The sequence below is a fragment of the Lactuca saligna genome, chromosome 4 (assembly GCF_052625555.1).
Source record: "Lactuca saligna cultivar CGN05327 chromosome 4, ASM5262555v1, whole genome shotgun sequence".
NCBI lineage: Eukaryota > Viridiplantae > Streptophyta > Magnoliopsida > Asterales > Asteraceae > Lactuca > Lactuca saligna.
In genome coordinates this window covers 330808432-330820514 of record NC_136420.1, presented here as the reverse complement: position 1 = coordinate 330820514, position 12083 = coordinate 330808432, and the positions used below count along the sequence as shown (strand labels likewise).

Sequence of the window (12083 nt, the reverse complement as noted above, 5' to 3'; positions counted from 1 at the left end):
TACAGCCTTAAGTCACACCTTACAAACGACGTGGCTCGCCAAGGCTTGGAAAAACTTGAGGCTTGACATTACCGTCAAGTCATACTTTGCTCTTAAGTAATTATGAAAAAACTCATAACTAAAGATAATGTTCTTCCAATAATATATTTAAGGATATTAATTAAACTAACCCTTATTTATAATAATAATAATAATAATAGCAATAATAATAATAATAAACCACTTTTCTAGTTTTTGGAAAATGACCACTTTCTCTATAATGTCACATTCCATATTTATTCTCCAAAATATTCCTTGCGAAGTGTTTAATATCACCGTTTTTCAATCAAATGTTTGATTTTAATCCCTTGTATCGTATACACTTCCCATTTGCTGTGTTTCTTTAACTTTTCGTTAGATTTTTAGTAAAAGATAAATTCTGGAATCGTTCATCGGATTTCATACTTGTTCTTGAAATTTCATAGTTTTTTTTTTTCAGGTCTGGAATCCAAAATGTATTTTTTGTCGGAAAAGGTACTTTTATGTTGTCTAGAATGACCCATCCTACATGTTGGTTATATATATTGTTATTTTCTTTAATATTAACTTAAAATATGGTTAGTATAGTTAACATCCCATATACATTTCATATCAAATAACCTTCAAATCAAAAAACGGTTATCATAAACGAAAAAGCTCACAAGCGCTCTTTCAATTGCTTCGCTCCCAACAACCGATATACTTATTAAAATATTAATTAAACATCTCTAACAATCATAATCCAACACGAAAATAAAAAATGAATGTTAGTTGTAGTATATGAATTTTAGTTAATGGAAGGGGACAGGGGTACCTTGCTTCTTGTTAACAATAGCCATTGCTAGATACCGAGTGCCCATTCCAATTGGCGTTTGGTCATTTGGACCTTCCCAAAATGGAGCTTCACCCTCCCCCACCAACCGCCAGTACCCTGTTCTCAATGACTCAGCTTGCTCCTCCGTGCAATTTTGTAGCAAAGATTCCACACGGAAATTTATCCCAAGATTACCAAGAAAATGAGACTGTGTGATTGGCCCATACACACACACATCTTCTGCAAACACAATATACCAATGTACTTTACTTTCATTCATTTGTTTATTATAGAAATAGAACCCAAATAATAAACAAGGAATGCAAACCGGAAACTTCCTCAGCAGAATGCTTGATTGCAGGGAAATCAACGTATGCACTTAGATCAGCAGAACCAGGATCATCCAACATATTCACAAACTTGTGTTTTCGAATTGCCTAAAAAAATCCATAAAATTTTATTTATGGAATTCATAAATATTGGAGAAGAGTGTTGAATTACCTGAAGACTATCGGAGACTATTCCATCCAAGCCATAATCAATTATGAGGGCCCCACCACCATCACTACTTATTCTTTCGGCAATATTTTGTGTCAGATCCATTGCTTTGGGGCAAATCTCAATATGTTCAAGTTTACTTAACTCTTCGGTCTGGGCCCACTTGCAACGTTTTAGAAGGTAAAGGGTTGCAGGTGTAGGCTGTGGTGAGAGGACAACACGAAACCTGAAAATAAATAAATAAATAAATAAATCAAGAAGCTAAAAGAAGTTGATGATAATTGTGCAGCTTTAAAACATACTTTGAATCTTCTGCAACATCAATCATCTTTTCACACCACCCACGTGAGGCTTTCTGGAAAAAGAAATAAAAAAATTATAATAAAAGAATGTAATTGGTAATTGGTAAGCATAGATTATGATCTAAAATTCTTATCACTTTCTATTTTAGGTTGCTCCAAATTGCAGGATTTCCTTATTTGGAAAGAAACTAAGTTAACCTGAAACTGATGAACTGGTAAGGCATCATAGAATTCATGGGCAATGATAATTGTTGGCACTGCATGGAAGCAAAAAAAGAAAATGAAGTCAGAAAAAGAAAATGAGTCAAATGACCCTTTTAGCCTTTCAGAAGATATAGGGAAGGAGTTTAAACTTAAAAACAACATTTTTAGCATTATAAATACTACAATCAATAATGTTTTTAAAAAGATATAACACAGAGTAGCATACTTACATCCTGTTGGAACTTCCTCTAGGGTTGAGTGCCATGAAACAGGTGTTCCAGTCAATGTGGTAGCAGTATTTTCATCCTCATCTTCACATTTTAATGTTAGCTTTTGGATCTTCTTTAATGCTGGACTAACTTCAATCATGTGTATGTTTAGTGATTTTGTGAATTTCTCAAACTTTGAAGTACCCTATGGTGGGAAATCATATCCCCATGTTATTAACATACAATTAGCAACATATATAGGAAAAAGAAAGTAAAACCTAAAGCATAAGATTAGTAGTATACTCTTAGAAGATCAGCCATGAGAGTTCCTCTTCCTGGCCCAAGCTCAACTAGATTGACTTTATCTGGTTGCCCCATTTGCTCCCACAAACACATTGCCCAAACACCAACCATCTAAATCAAGAATAGCATGATAGGTTAATAATCAAAAAACTTTGTGGTAAACTTTGATTCAAGAATAATACCTTTCTACATTTTCAACAGAAGTTTTGAATGATAAATGATTAGTCTGAAGTTTGAAGAATGGGTATGGCATCAAATTACCTCTCCAAACATTTGGCTTACTTCAGGGGATGTTATGAAGTCACCTTCTGCACCGAAAACATCCCGATTGATATAAAAACCAGCCTTGGGATTTATCAGGACTTCTTCCATGTACTCAGCAACCGATATTGGGCCACCTCTGAACTGCAAGATAAACAATCAAAACTCGTTATGAAGATGAAAACAAAGTGAAGAAATCAAACCAACCAACAAACAAAATCCTATTAAACTGAATACTCCCTGAGTTCCAGAAAAGCGCCCAAATTGACTCCTATGGTCACAAAGAACTTCAGTATTGATATAAGAGTTCTGAGAGTTGGGTAATTGTACATCATAAAAGAAGCAATATGAATCAATGAACTGTGTTACTAATGTAAGAACATCTAAATAGAACACATAAACAGGCTATGATCCGATTACTTGCATTCTATGCTGAGGTTTATGGGTTTCCATTTCAAAACCATTAGTTAAGAGAGGACTCACGCTTGGATCTTGATGCATTAATAGAATTTTAAGCAATGCGACTAACACTATGCTGTTCTAAACCTACTCTTCAAAAGAGTGTATCATGACATTGAATTCCATGGTGCGACTGATAGAATCAGGCAAACTGACATACTTAAATTATCGTATGAATAACATTTGTTCATATGGAAGAAATTAGGTAACAGTAGAAAGACAACAAAAGCTTTACTCTTCAATTCAATTCAGACCGATAAACAAACAAGCTGGACGCATATTCAATTTAAATAGAGAAACGAGGCGCAAGTAAAACCTTAATTATGCTTTTAAGATGCTTAACAAGCTCAGAATCTGCCGACGTTTCATGAGAATGCTCTGTAAAAAAGACATGTAAGTTATTGCACATCTCAAGTAATACGCTTGTAACAATAAAGAAGTAGACAGAGACTGAACCAGGAGGATTGCTCAATCCTGACCGGTCTATGGAAATCCTCGCGGCGGGTTGAGAAGTGTAATCATCGGAAAACTGAGTGTCCGCCGGTTGTTCTGCGGAAGTTCCCACCGGAGCTTGAGACGACGCCGTCGCCGAAGAGGAACATCGACGGAGAGTATCAGCCGACGATTGCCGACTGATGAGGCATCGATATCGTTGTGCTATAGAAGCTTGTCCTATGAATCTCCGCAGCATTTTAATGGTGCCTTTGTGAGCGGTTTGCAGATTGCAGGTGTCGGAGCAAATATACCTCGAATCGGAAAACAGTAGTGTTAATCTACAGAAGTGGAATATACTTATTGATTAAAATTTTACAAGTTTGCAGAAAGACATCAAAAGGGGATGTAGCTCAGATGGTAGAGCGCTCGCTTAGCATGCGAGAGGTACGGGGATCGATACCCCGCATCTCCACGTTTTTGTTCGCGACAGACTAGATAAATAACTAATATTGTACACTTTTTGTTCACAGAAAGCAAAAAGACAATACATATTCACCTGTTTACAAAAATATATTTTTATTTTTTTTTTCAATAAATCTTTACAAAATACTAACTATACATTATAACAACTACATTGAGTCGAGTAACCTCGATCCAACCTTTCAATCGTTACCCTGAATCAATCCTCACTATTCAAACTAGCTATTTTACAGTGGAAGTTCTAAGCATCTATCTCTTTGTTACTTCAACCCTTTTCTATTGGATTTACAATTTTGAAGCTTCCATCTAAGGTTCTTTGTATTGATAGTTGTATAAATAACATTTTTACATTCTTTACTTAACTCCTAGTGTTTCACCTTTATATGGCTAATCTAAGTTTGACGCTAAGTTTCACTGAAAATCGATGACGTTAAACTGATCAACAATGTAGGATCAGGTATAACACGGCCAAGTGATATCCTTGAGTTGATTTATGTATAGTTGATGTTGATTTATTTCTTTTGACCACCCGTAGAAGTGATATCCTTAAGCCCCTTAATAATTACATATCGACATTGAATGTATAGTTATACTCATACTAGATTGATAGTCAATCATGTCGTATTTTTTGGGTCACCGTGAATCCATATTAAGAATTAAGAAACAAAATAATAAACGTGAGAGTTAGACGAGAATTACATGTCTTACGTTTATAAAATGAATGTTTGATGACTTACCTAGGACTATCTCAGACCCAAGGTTCTAAATAACGTAAGGCGTGACTTGGCGGCAATGTCATGCATCAAATTTTTCCGAGCTTTGGCGAGCCACGTCGTTTGTAAAGCATAACTTAAGATGGTAATTTTGTATATAATTACTATTTTTGTATGTATTTTCAACTATTATTCTATTTTATACATACATATGAGTTAAGACGATATTTTAGTAAAATTTGACGACAAACACAAGCCTTGGAGTCATGTCGGAGTCATGACGAACTTTTTAGAACCTTGATCAGACCTAAGGGTTCAACATACCTAGTGAAAATTGTCTATAAAACATACCTAGTATAAATTGTAAATACAACTATATAGATGTGACATATACAAGTGAAAGTTTTGTTGGAAATATGTTTTGTAAGCTAGTTTGGCAAAATGTTAATTAGTTGTCAATGATAACTGTATAACTATGTAAAAATAATTAATATGTCGGTAAGATTTTTTATTTTATTTTATTTATTTATTTATTTATTTATTTTTGCAATATTATCGGGTAAATCTGTCAATTTCGGCTACGATAAAGTTTTTTTTTTTGAACACTTTACTAAGTTCATGATCGAGCAAGAAAAAATCTATAATGATATATTTTGAACAAACTGAAAAACTGAAAACTTTATTAATGGTGTATTTTTTTTAAAAGAAAGTTATACGGTGTCGTTTTTTTTTTTTGTTTATTATATGAATCACACTAAATGTACTCATCCCTCATGATTCGAGTAGTATTATGCATAAAAAAAAGGTGTCTATGTTTAGGAGAGTCCTAAGCTAATCTAATTTCATCACTATTAAGGGAGGACAAAGTCGTGGGGTTTTGAAGGTTTGGTGTCAGCGGTATCACCGATATATAGTTCCGAGTAGCAGCAGTTCCAACTTGAACAATTTAATCGATCGAGTTACCTGCCAACTTTTTTGTATTCAATATGTATGTGTGCATGTGCTTTTATTTATTTTTTCTTTTCTTTATCTTTTTCTGTTTTTTTTAATATAATTTTTATTTTAAATTAGCGTAAATTTATTTTTAAATGTAAAATTTTTATGTTTATTTAATTTATATTTTTTAATTTAATTAAATAAAAAAGAATGATGTGAAAGGGGTTGAGTGACATGGGAAAATATAGTTTTTATGTGTTGTGGGTCGAATAAATAAAAAAGTGATGTCACAATAAGTCAGTGAATTGGGAGGAAAAAACTCTCCTCCCTACAAATAATGAATTGCAGAGAAATTTTGGTTTATTAAGTTTGAACGTCAAAGAGTGAAGACGTAAAACATATGCTTGGAATTCCTTTTAATCATTTTCTACTATTTTTTGAGTTTTATGATTATTCATAGTTTATGTTATTCAATGATTTAGTGAAAATTATATGTAATTGTGTTTGGGCTATTTTTATCAATGTTAATTTACTTCACTGCATTTATTCTTCCAAGGCTACCTCCACTCAGACATAAATAAATAGTTCATTCGATTCCAATAGAATAACCATTTCGATCCCAAGAGAGAATAATCAAACATCACAAGAAAACAACAATAAATCATTCTATTACTTTAGTTTATTTCATAATTTCATTTATTTTATTCCATTGATTTACTTATTATATTCACTATTACCTTGTTTATTTCATTATTTCAGTTATTCCATTCCATCTTACAGTATTACTTAATTATATTAACTTCAATCATTCCATACAAGAAAACATAATACTGTACTTGAGAAGTTGAGATCATTCCTGATTAAAAAGAAATACAAAAAAAGTGTAGATATCATCGAGAAGACACAAAAAGCAGCAAGCAACAACTCCATTTACACTTTCTCCAAAACGGAATCGGAGTCTCCAGCATCTAACATCTGATTACCATGTAATCCAACTCCATGTTCACTGGATTTCCTACTCTCCCAATCCTTAACAAGATCAACGATTACGAACTCATATAACAGAAACACACTACACACCACCACAACAAAGCACAAAGCCACCGTTATTTGCAAACTGAGAAAATACCCAAACTCACAAACGAATCCAAACGAGAGAGACAAATACAAAAACCATATTATCAACTTCAGCCATAATTTCCGACTCGGATTCTCGTTTTGAGGGATAGAAAAGTAAAACGGCAAGCAACAATCATACAATGCCAAACTTAAAAGTACCAGGAGACTGAGAATAGCTAGTGAGTAGTCGTTACGCCGGTAGGCTCTGGAGAACATTCCGATGGTGTTGGGAATCATGATCAGGAAGTAAAGTGGGAATATTGGATCGTCGTCGTTGATTTCATTGGGGTGTCTGTAGATCGTCCGACGAGGATTTTTGGTTTTCTTTCCACGGGGAGGCACTACGGCTGCCATTTTGATCGGAGTTGAGGATGTGATATTATAGAGTTTTTTCTTTAAAGTTGCTTTGATGGAGTTTGGTGATGGAGGTAGTTGGTTTTTTATGATGGCAACGCCATGAAATTGATCTGGAAGTTTCAATGTAATTTCTTGGCAATTTCGCCGCATGTACTCTGTGTTTGAAGTTGGGTATTGAAGTTTAAAGATGTAATATAAATACAAATAACAATTACAAAATAGAATACAATGGGGGAATAGATGGCTCTTCAACTAAAAGTAATTTTTAAATTTATTTATTTTATTCAATATTCAATGAGTTGAATTTTTTTTTTTTCATATATATCCTTTTTAAACCTCAAAATACCATATTTGTCTATCTTAATTCCATAATATCATATTTACCCTTCATAAACTTTCAAAATATCAAATTTGCCCAAATCTTTTTTATATTGTTTTTAATATTTTATAACCATTTTTTATACCTTATAATTATTATAATAATTAAAAATTTAACCATATTATCCTTATGTCTATGGTAATGAAATGTGAACTTCTAAATTGTTGGAATGTCATCATCTTGATAAACAAAAAGATTCATCTCCAACCTTCCATATGGAATATATATTTTGACTGTTTAGTTTTTATTGTTGTTGATTATTATCAAGTTGTAGATGGATGATATTTTAAATATTATCATTGATATTTTGATGTTTAACAAGAGCATATACAATATTTTGATATTTAAGAAGCACATATATGATATTTTGATGTTTAAAAATGACATATATATGATATTTTGAAATTTTATAAATGGTAAATATGATATTTAAAGATTTTATGAAGGATAAATATGATATTTACAAATTAAGTTGAATAAATATGATATTTTGATGTTTAAGAATGACATATATGAAATTCCCCTAAAAAAATAGATATAGATAAAGACTTTTTAAAAAATAATATAGATAAATTCATAATTTCTAACTTCTTAAAAAACTCTGTGACTTATTAGGTTTACAAAGTAAACAAAAAACAAAATTAAGTCAAATATTTTTTAAGTTATTGACTTTTTGACTTTTACAACTATAAATTTTAATCCAAACATATTTTAAAACCTTATTTTCCTACCTTTATAATTCAATAAGTTATTTTGGACAAAAGTCTTTTTTAACTTCAAAATGAAATTCAAAACATCATGTGTAATGTTTTTTTTTTTTTTAAATTTATTTATTGATTATTTAGTGTGTGTGTGTATATATATATATATATATACTAGTAGCATACCCGCGCGATGCAACGGTCGATTAATGTAAGAGACGGTGAATAATTTCGGGATGGACGTCGAATGCGCACCGGAGAATAATTTTGGACGGCAATTAGTTTCTCTTTAATAATTAATTTTAATTCGGTGGACAACTAATACTTTTTCTCACCAAAATTTAATTTCTTTATAGTTTTTTTTTTCAAAGATTTTCAATGTAAATTTTTTAATTGAGTATATTTTAACCACAAATTGTTGTAAGACGTGCTTTATAAAAATATAAGAGAGTGTAAGTTATATGAAAAAATTGTAATTCGTTTATTTTTCATTTCTTTAAGAAATGGAATGCATTTTCAAATATCTTTTAGAGTGTGATAAAGCATGTATATATTAACTAACAACATACAACATAAAACCAAATATCTCATGGTAATTGTTGGTTGTTGTTTATCACAATTACTAAAGTGAATTCCCCCACCCAAACTAAACAATTTTTCTCAATTCAAATGATACTAAGAAGTCAGAAACCAACATACTTGCACTTACTACCAGTTTTATTTACTTAATGTTTATTCTAACAAATCAAGTTTCAAAATTTATTCTACTTGATTTAAGACCCTATGCAACCTTTTCAACACCTATTCCTTAAACAACAACCTAATAATAATGTTAAAGTTAAGCTAAACTATCGTTAACCTACTCTAGAGTATGTACCATGCAAACTTTCTCATTATAACTACCTGAAAAAAGAATTGATAATAAAAAATAAAGAAAGATAAATTATTTAAATAATACTCTTGCTTTTTGGCAGTTTGCTCTTAAAAACTAAATGACACTTTGTATGCGAGTTTATACATCTGGTCTAGAACGATTAAATGTTTACCTATTTTCACTCTGAAAAATAAAACCCGTGTGACTAATATGGAACTTTTGGTTCAGAAGATAAAGGAATTAACAGAAGCTTAATACACATAATTTTAAAAACAAAACATACACATAGATTATGAGAATCACAAGCTCTAAAAAATCTTAATGCTCAATTTGATGTCCACCACAGTAATTTCACAACCAGTAAATTATGCACGTTTTAAAACTCTTTGTAGTCCTTGATACTACCTAAATCTAAGTAGCAATAAAACTTAAATATCAGTAGCATTGCAATTTTTATCACTCCAACTCTTAACTTCAACCGAATCTTCTTAGATCCAAAAAAAACTTCATCTTACAAATAGTTTCATCTACAAATGTGATGTCTATCTGCAAAATCATAATAAACTAAAAATTATTTTACAAACTAAAAAATGAATATAATGCATGACAACAACTATGGTCAAAGGTTTTATCAATTAATACAATTCACCCTCATGATTGGTAGTTATTACGTAATAACATTAGTCACAAATAGACAAATGCTTCAAGAGAAAAAATCATTAGATTCCCCAAATGTTTGATTGATTTTTAATTCGATATCAGACAATAACGAAAACAAAATAATAAAACACAGGGGCATAACCAGTGTCTCATTCAATAAGTTAAAAGCTATGTTTCTTTTACATGTGATAGTTAATAAAATAGATAAAGCACAAATTCAACAACATTTTTGCAAAACACCAAGTGATATCATGCTTCCATACATGCACAAATTTAACAATATGTAGGATTCCATCCCTGCACTTCCATGTACACAACTTAGTGGTCAGGTTTATGACAAAAATAAAAAAGTCCCTACATAGGATTCTATACAAATATTCAATATTATTCATGTTTCATCCCTTTGCTGCTTCTTTTGGACTAAAAAGGGAAATAAGGCTATTGACCATTTCACCCTTTAGCAGATGCCTTTAAAACTTCAAACAAAAGTTGGAAATGAACCTAAAAAGTTACGGTTTTTACCTCAAGGATGGGGAATAAGAGAAATAAGAAGCATCAATCGCTACAACCGGACAAATCTGAGGATCAGAGAAAAAATATAGCTGGAAAGATAGTAGGAATGAGGAATGGTCGTGGTAAGGTCCAATGGTATCCATGAGTACTGAAATCCAATACATACACAAAATTGAAATGAAAGTAACATGTAATCGGAACTAAAATCCACAATGAAATCAAATTAACATGCAAACTTACAGCTTACAGACTGGAAACCATCAAGACTGGAAACCATCAAGTTCTTATCAGACAAAAATTAGACAGAAGAAAGAAGATTACACGAATTACTTCTTAATAAACAGAAATCGAGAGAAAACGGAAGTTTACCTGACAGCTGAAGCTGAATAGCAGACAAAATTTGAGTTAAGAAGAGGCGGTGCCGACGATTCTCATAACTAAGGCCATGTGCATTTTCTACAAAAAGCTCATTTTAATTGCCCTTGATTAAACGAATCTACTCAAAGAATCATATCAAAATTACAGAAATTGATTTGATGTTACTCACGTAAAGACTATCATTTGGCTTGGGTAATTGTAGCTTCCACCCAGCACGCCCTGAATTCGTTCCATTTCTTACAATGCGAAAAATCAAATTTCCAGTACAGTTTTTGGTGTTATTTCTGATTGTTAATCGAATCGAATCAAGATGTAAAAACGAATGCCACTTCCCCAATCCAACAAATTCAAGTAGTAATCATCGACAAGATGAGGAGCATGCAAAAAAACATACGATTCAGTTCCTGAACCAGAGATAAAAGAGAAGCTACGTAAAAAAAATCCATTTTGGGTTTGAAATAAAAGAGAAGCTAGGTAAAAAAAAAAAAAAAAACTTTACCTGGAATCAAAGAGAATATAGGTCAAATCCATTTGGTTTGCCCAGTCAATGAGTTCCCCACGAGAACTACCACCTGTAAGAGATCGTAGATGTATAACCAGTGAGACCTCAACCTGCGCACCTAATAGCAAAAGAAAAACCTTTTTAGCTTTATTTGGGATGTTCTAGATCAGGAGGATTGAAAAGGCGGACGCCATAGAGAAAATAGATTCTAGGGAGCTTAGTGGCGGCCAATAACAGATGGTTGGGTGTAGAGAGAAATCCTAGGCTGTCTCCTACCTGCAAAATATCAAGATCGAGGTGAGTTTTAGGGATTTGGGATCTAGACAAAGAGTGAATTTAGGGCGTGATGGTGGTGGTGCGAAGTTTGAAAGAAAATTATCTAAAAATCATGAACAATAGCAAATACATGCATCTGAATTTGATTTTGAAGTCAGTACATTAAGGTTCTATGGCTGATTTCACCCTTTAGAAGCTTATTTCGCTCTTCTTAGCACCATCCTTCTTGATATTCAAACAATTCTTGGTTTCCAGCACACACATAGCGAAGAGGTTGGGATGAGTCACCGAGAAAGGGAAAAGAAACAGCAGTGGCCGGTTTGTAGAGCGGGAGGATTTACCAAAGCGATTTTTTTGGTTACTTTCCAAGTTGAATAAGTCTCCAGTTTAAATGAACAGATAATGCCGAGAAGCCGGGTCAAATTGAAAATAACTTGCATCGGGAACTTGTACTTATTGTATTATTTTTTGTATGATTTTATATAAAAGGGTTAAGTTTAAAATTTAATATTATTTTATTAATGATTACTTGTACTATCAGCTTAATGATTTGGACGTCTTAAAAAAATAATATTATTATATTGAATCTATTTATAGAAATAGTTGGATTTCTATTATAAGGTAGTATAGATATATATATACTAACAAAAAAGTAATTTTTTTTTATCATGTGTCACCTTATTAAGCTTCCT

The 12083-nt window shown here is 32.0% G+C and overlaps 1 protein-coding gene, 2 long non-coding RNA genes and 1 other non-coding gene across 4 annotated transcripts; 1 reads left to right on the top strand and 3 right to left on the bottom strand.

Annotated features, from left to right (window-relative positions):
• Positions 1–663: 663 nt before the first annotated feature.
• Positions 664–3824, bottom strand: LOC145044118 (NADH dehydrogenase ubiquinone complex I, assembly factor-like protein (DUF185)). The gene is made up of 10 exons (XM_078992940.1): positions 3525–3824; positions 3385–3446; positions 2610–2753; positions 2349–2459; positions 2067–2250; positions 1831–1889; positions 1633–1685; positions 1334–1556; positions 1161–1269; positions 664–1072 (listed from the first exon to the last, which is right to left on the bottom strand). Exons 1-10 carry the CDS (start codon positions 3757–3759, stop codon positions 810–812), a joined length of 1443 nt encoding a protein of 480 aa, XP_078849066.1. The 5' UTR covers positions 3760–3824; the 3' UTR covers positions 664–809.
• Positions 3825–3902: 78 nt separating this feature from the next.
• TRNAA-AGC (transfer RNA alanine (anticodon AGC)) lies at positions 3903–3975 on the top strand. The gene has a single exon. It is a non-coding gene; the product is annotated as a tRNA-Ala (tRNA).
• Positions 3976–6465: 2490 nt separating this feature from the next.
• On the bottom strand, positions 6466–7282 carry LOC145044117 (uncharacterized). Its single transcript, XR_013681216.1, has 2 exons — positions 6911–7282; positions 6466–6704 (listed from the first exon to the last, which is right to left on the bottom strand). It is a non-coding gene; the product is annotated as an uncharacterized LOC145044117 (long non-coding RNA).
• Positions 7283–10080: 2798 nt separating this feature from the next.
• On the bottom strand, positions 10081–11731 carry LOC145040053 (uncharacterized). Its single transcript, XR_013679855.1, has 6 exons — positions 11553–11731; positions 11113–11391; positions 10783–11017; positions 10605–10691; positions 10476–10501; positions 10081–10383 (listed from the first exon to the last, which is right to left on the bottom strand). It is a non-coding gene; the product is annotated as an uncharacterized LOC145040053 (long non-coding RNA).
• Positions 11732–12083: the final 352 nt, after the last annotated feature.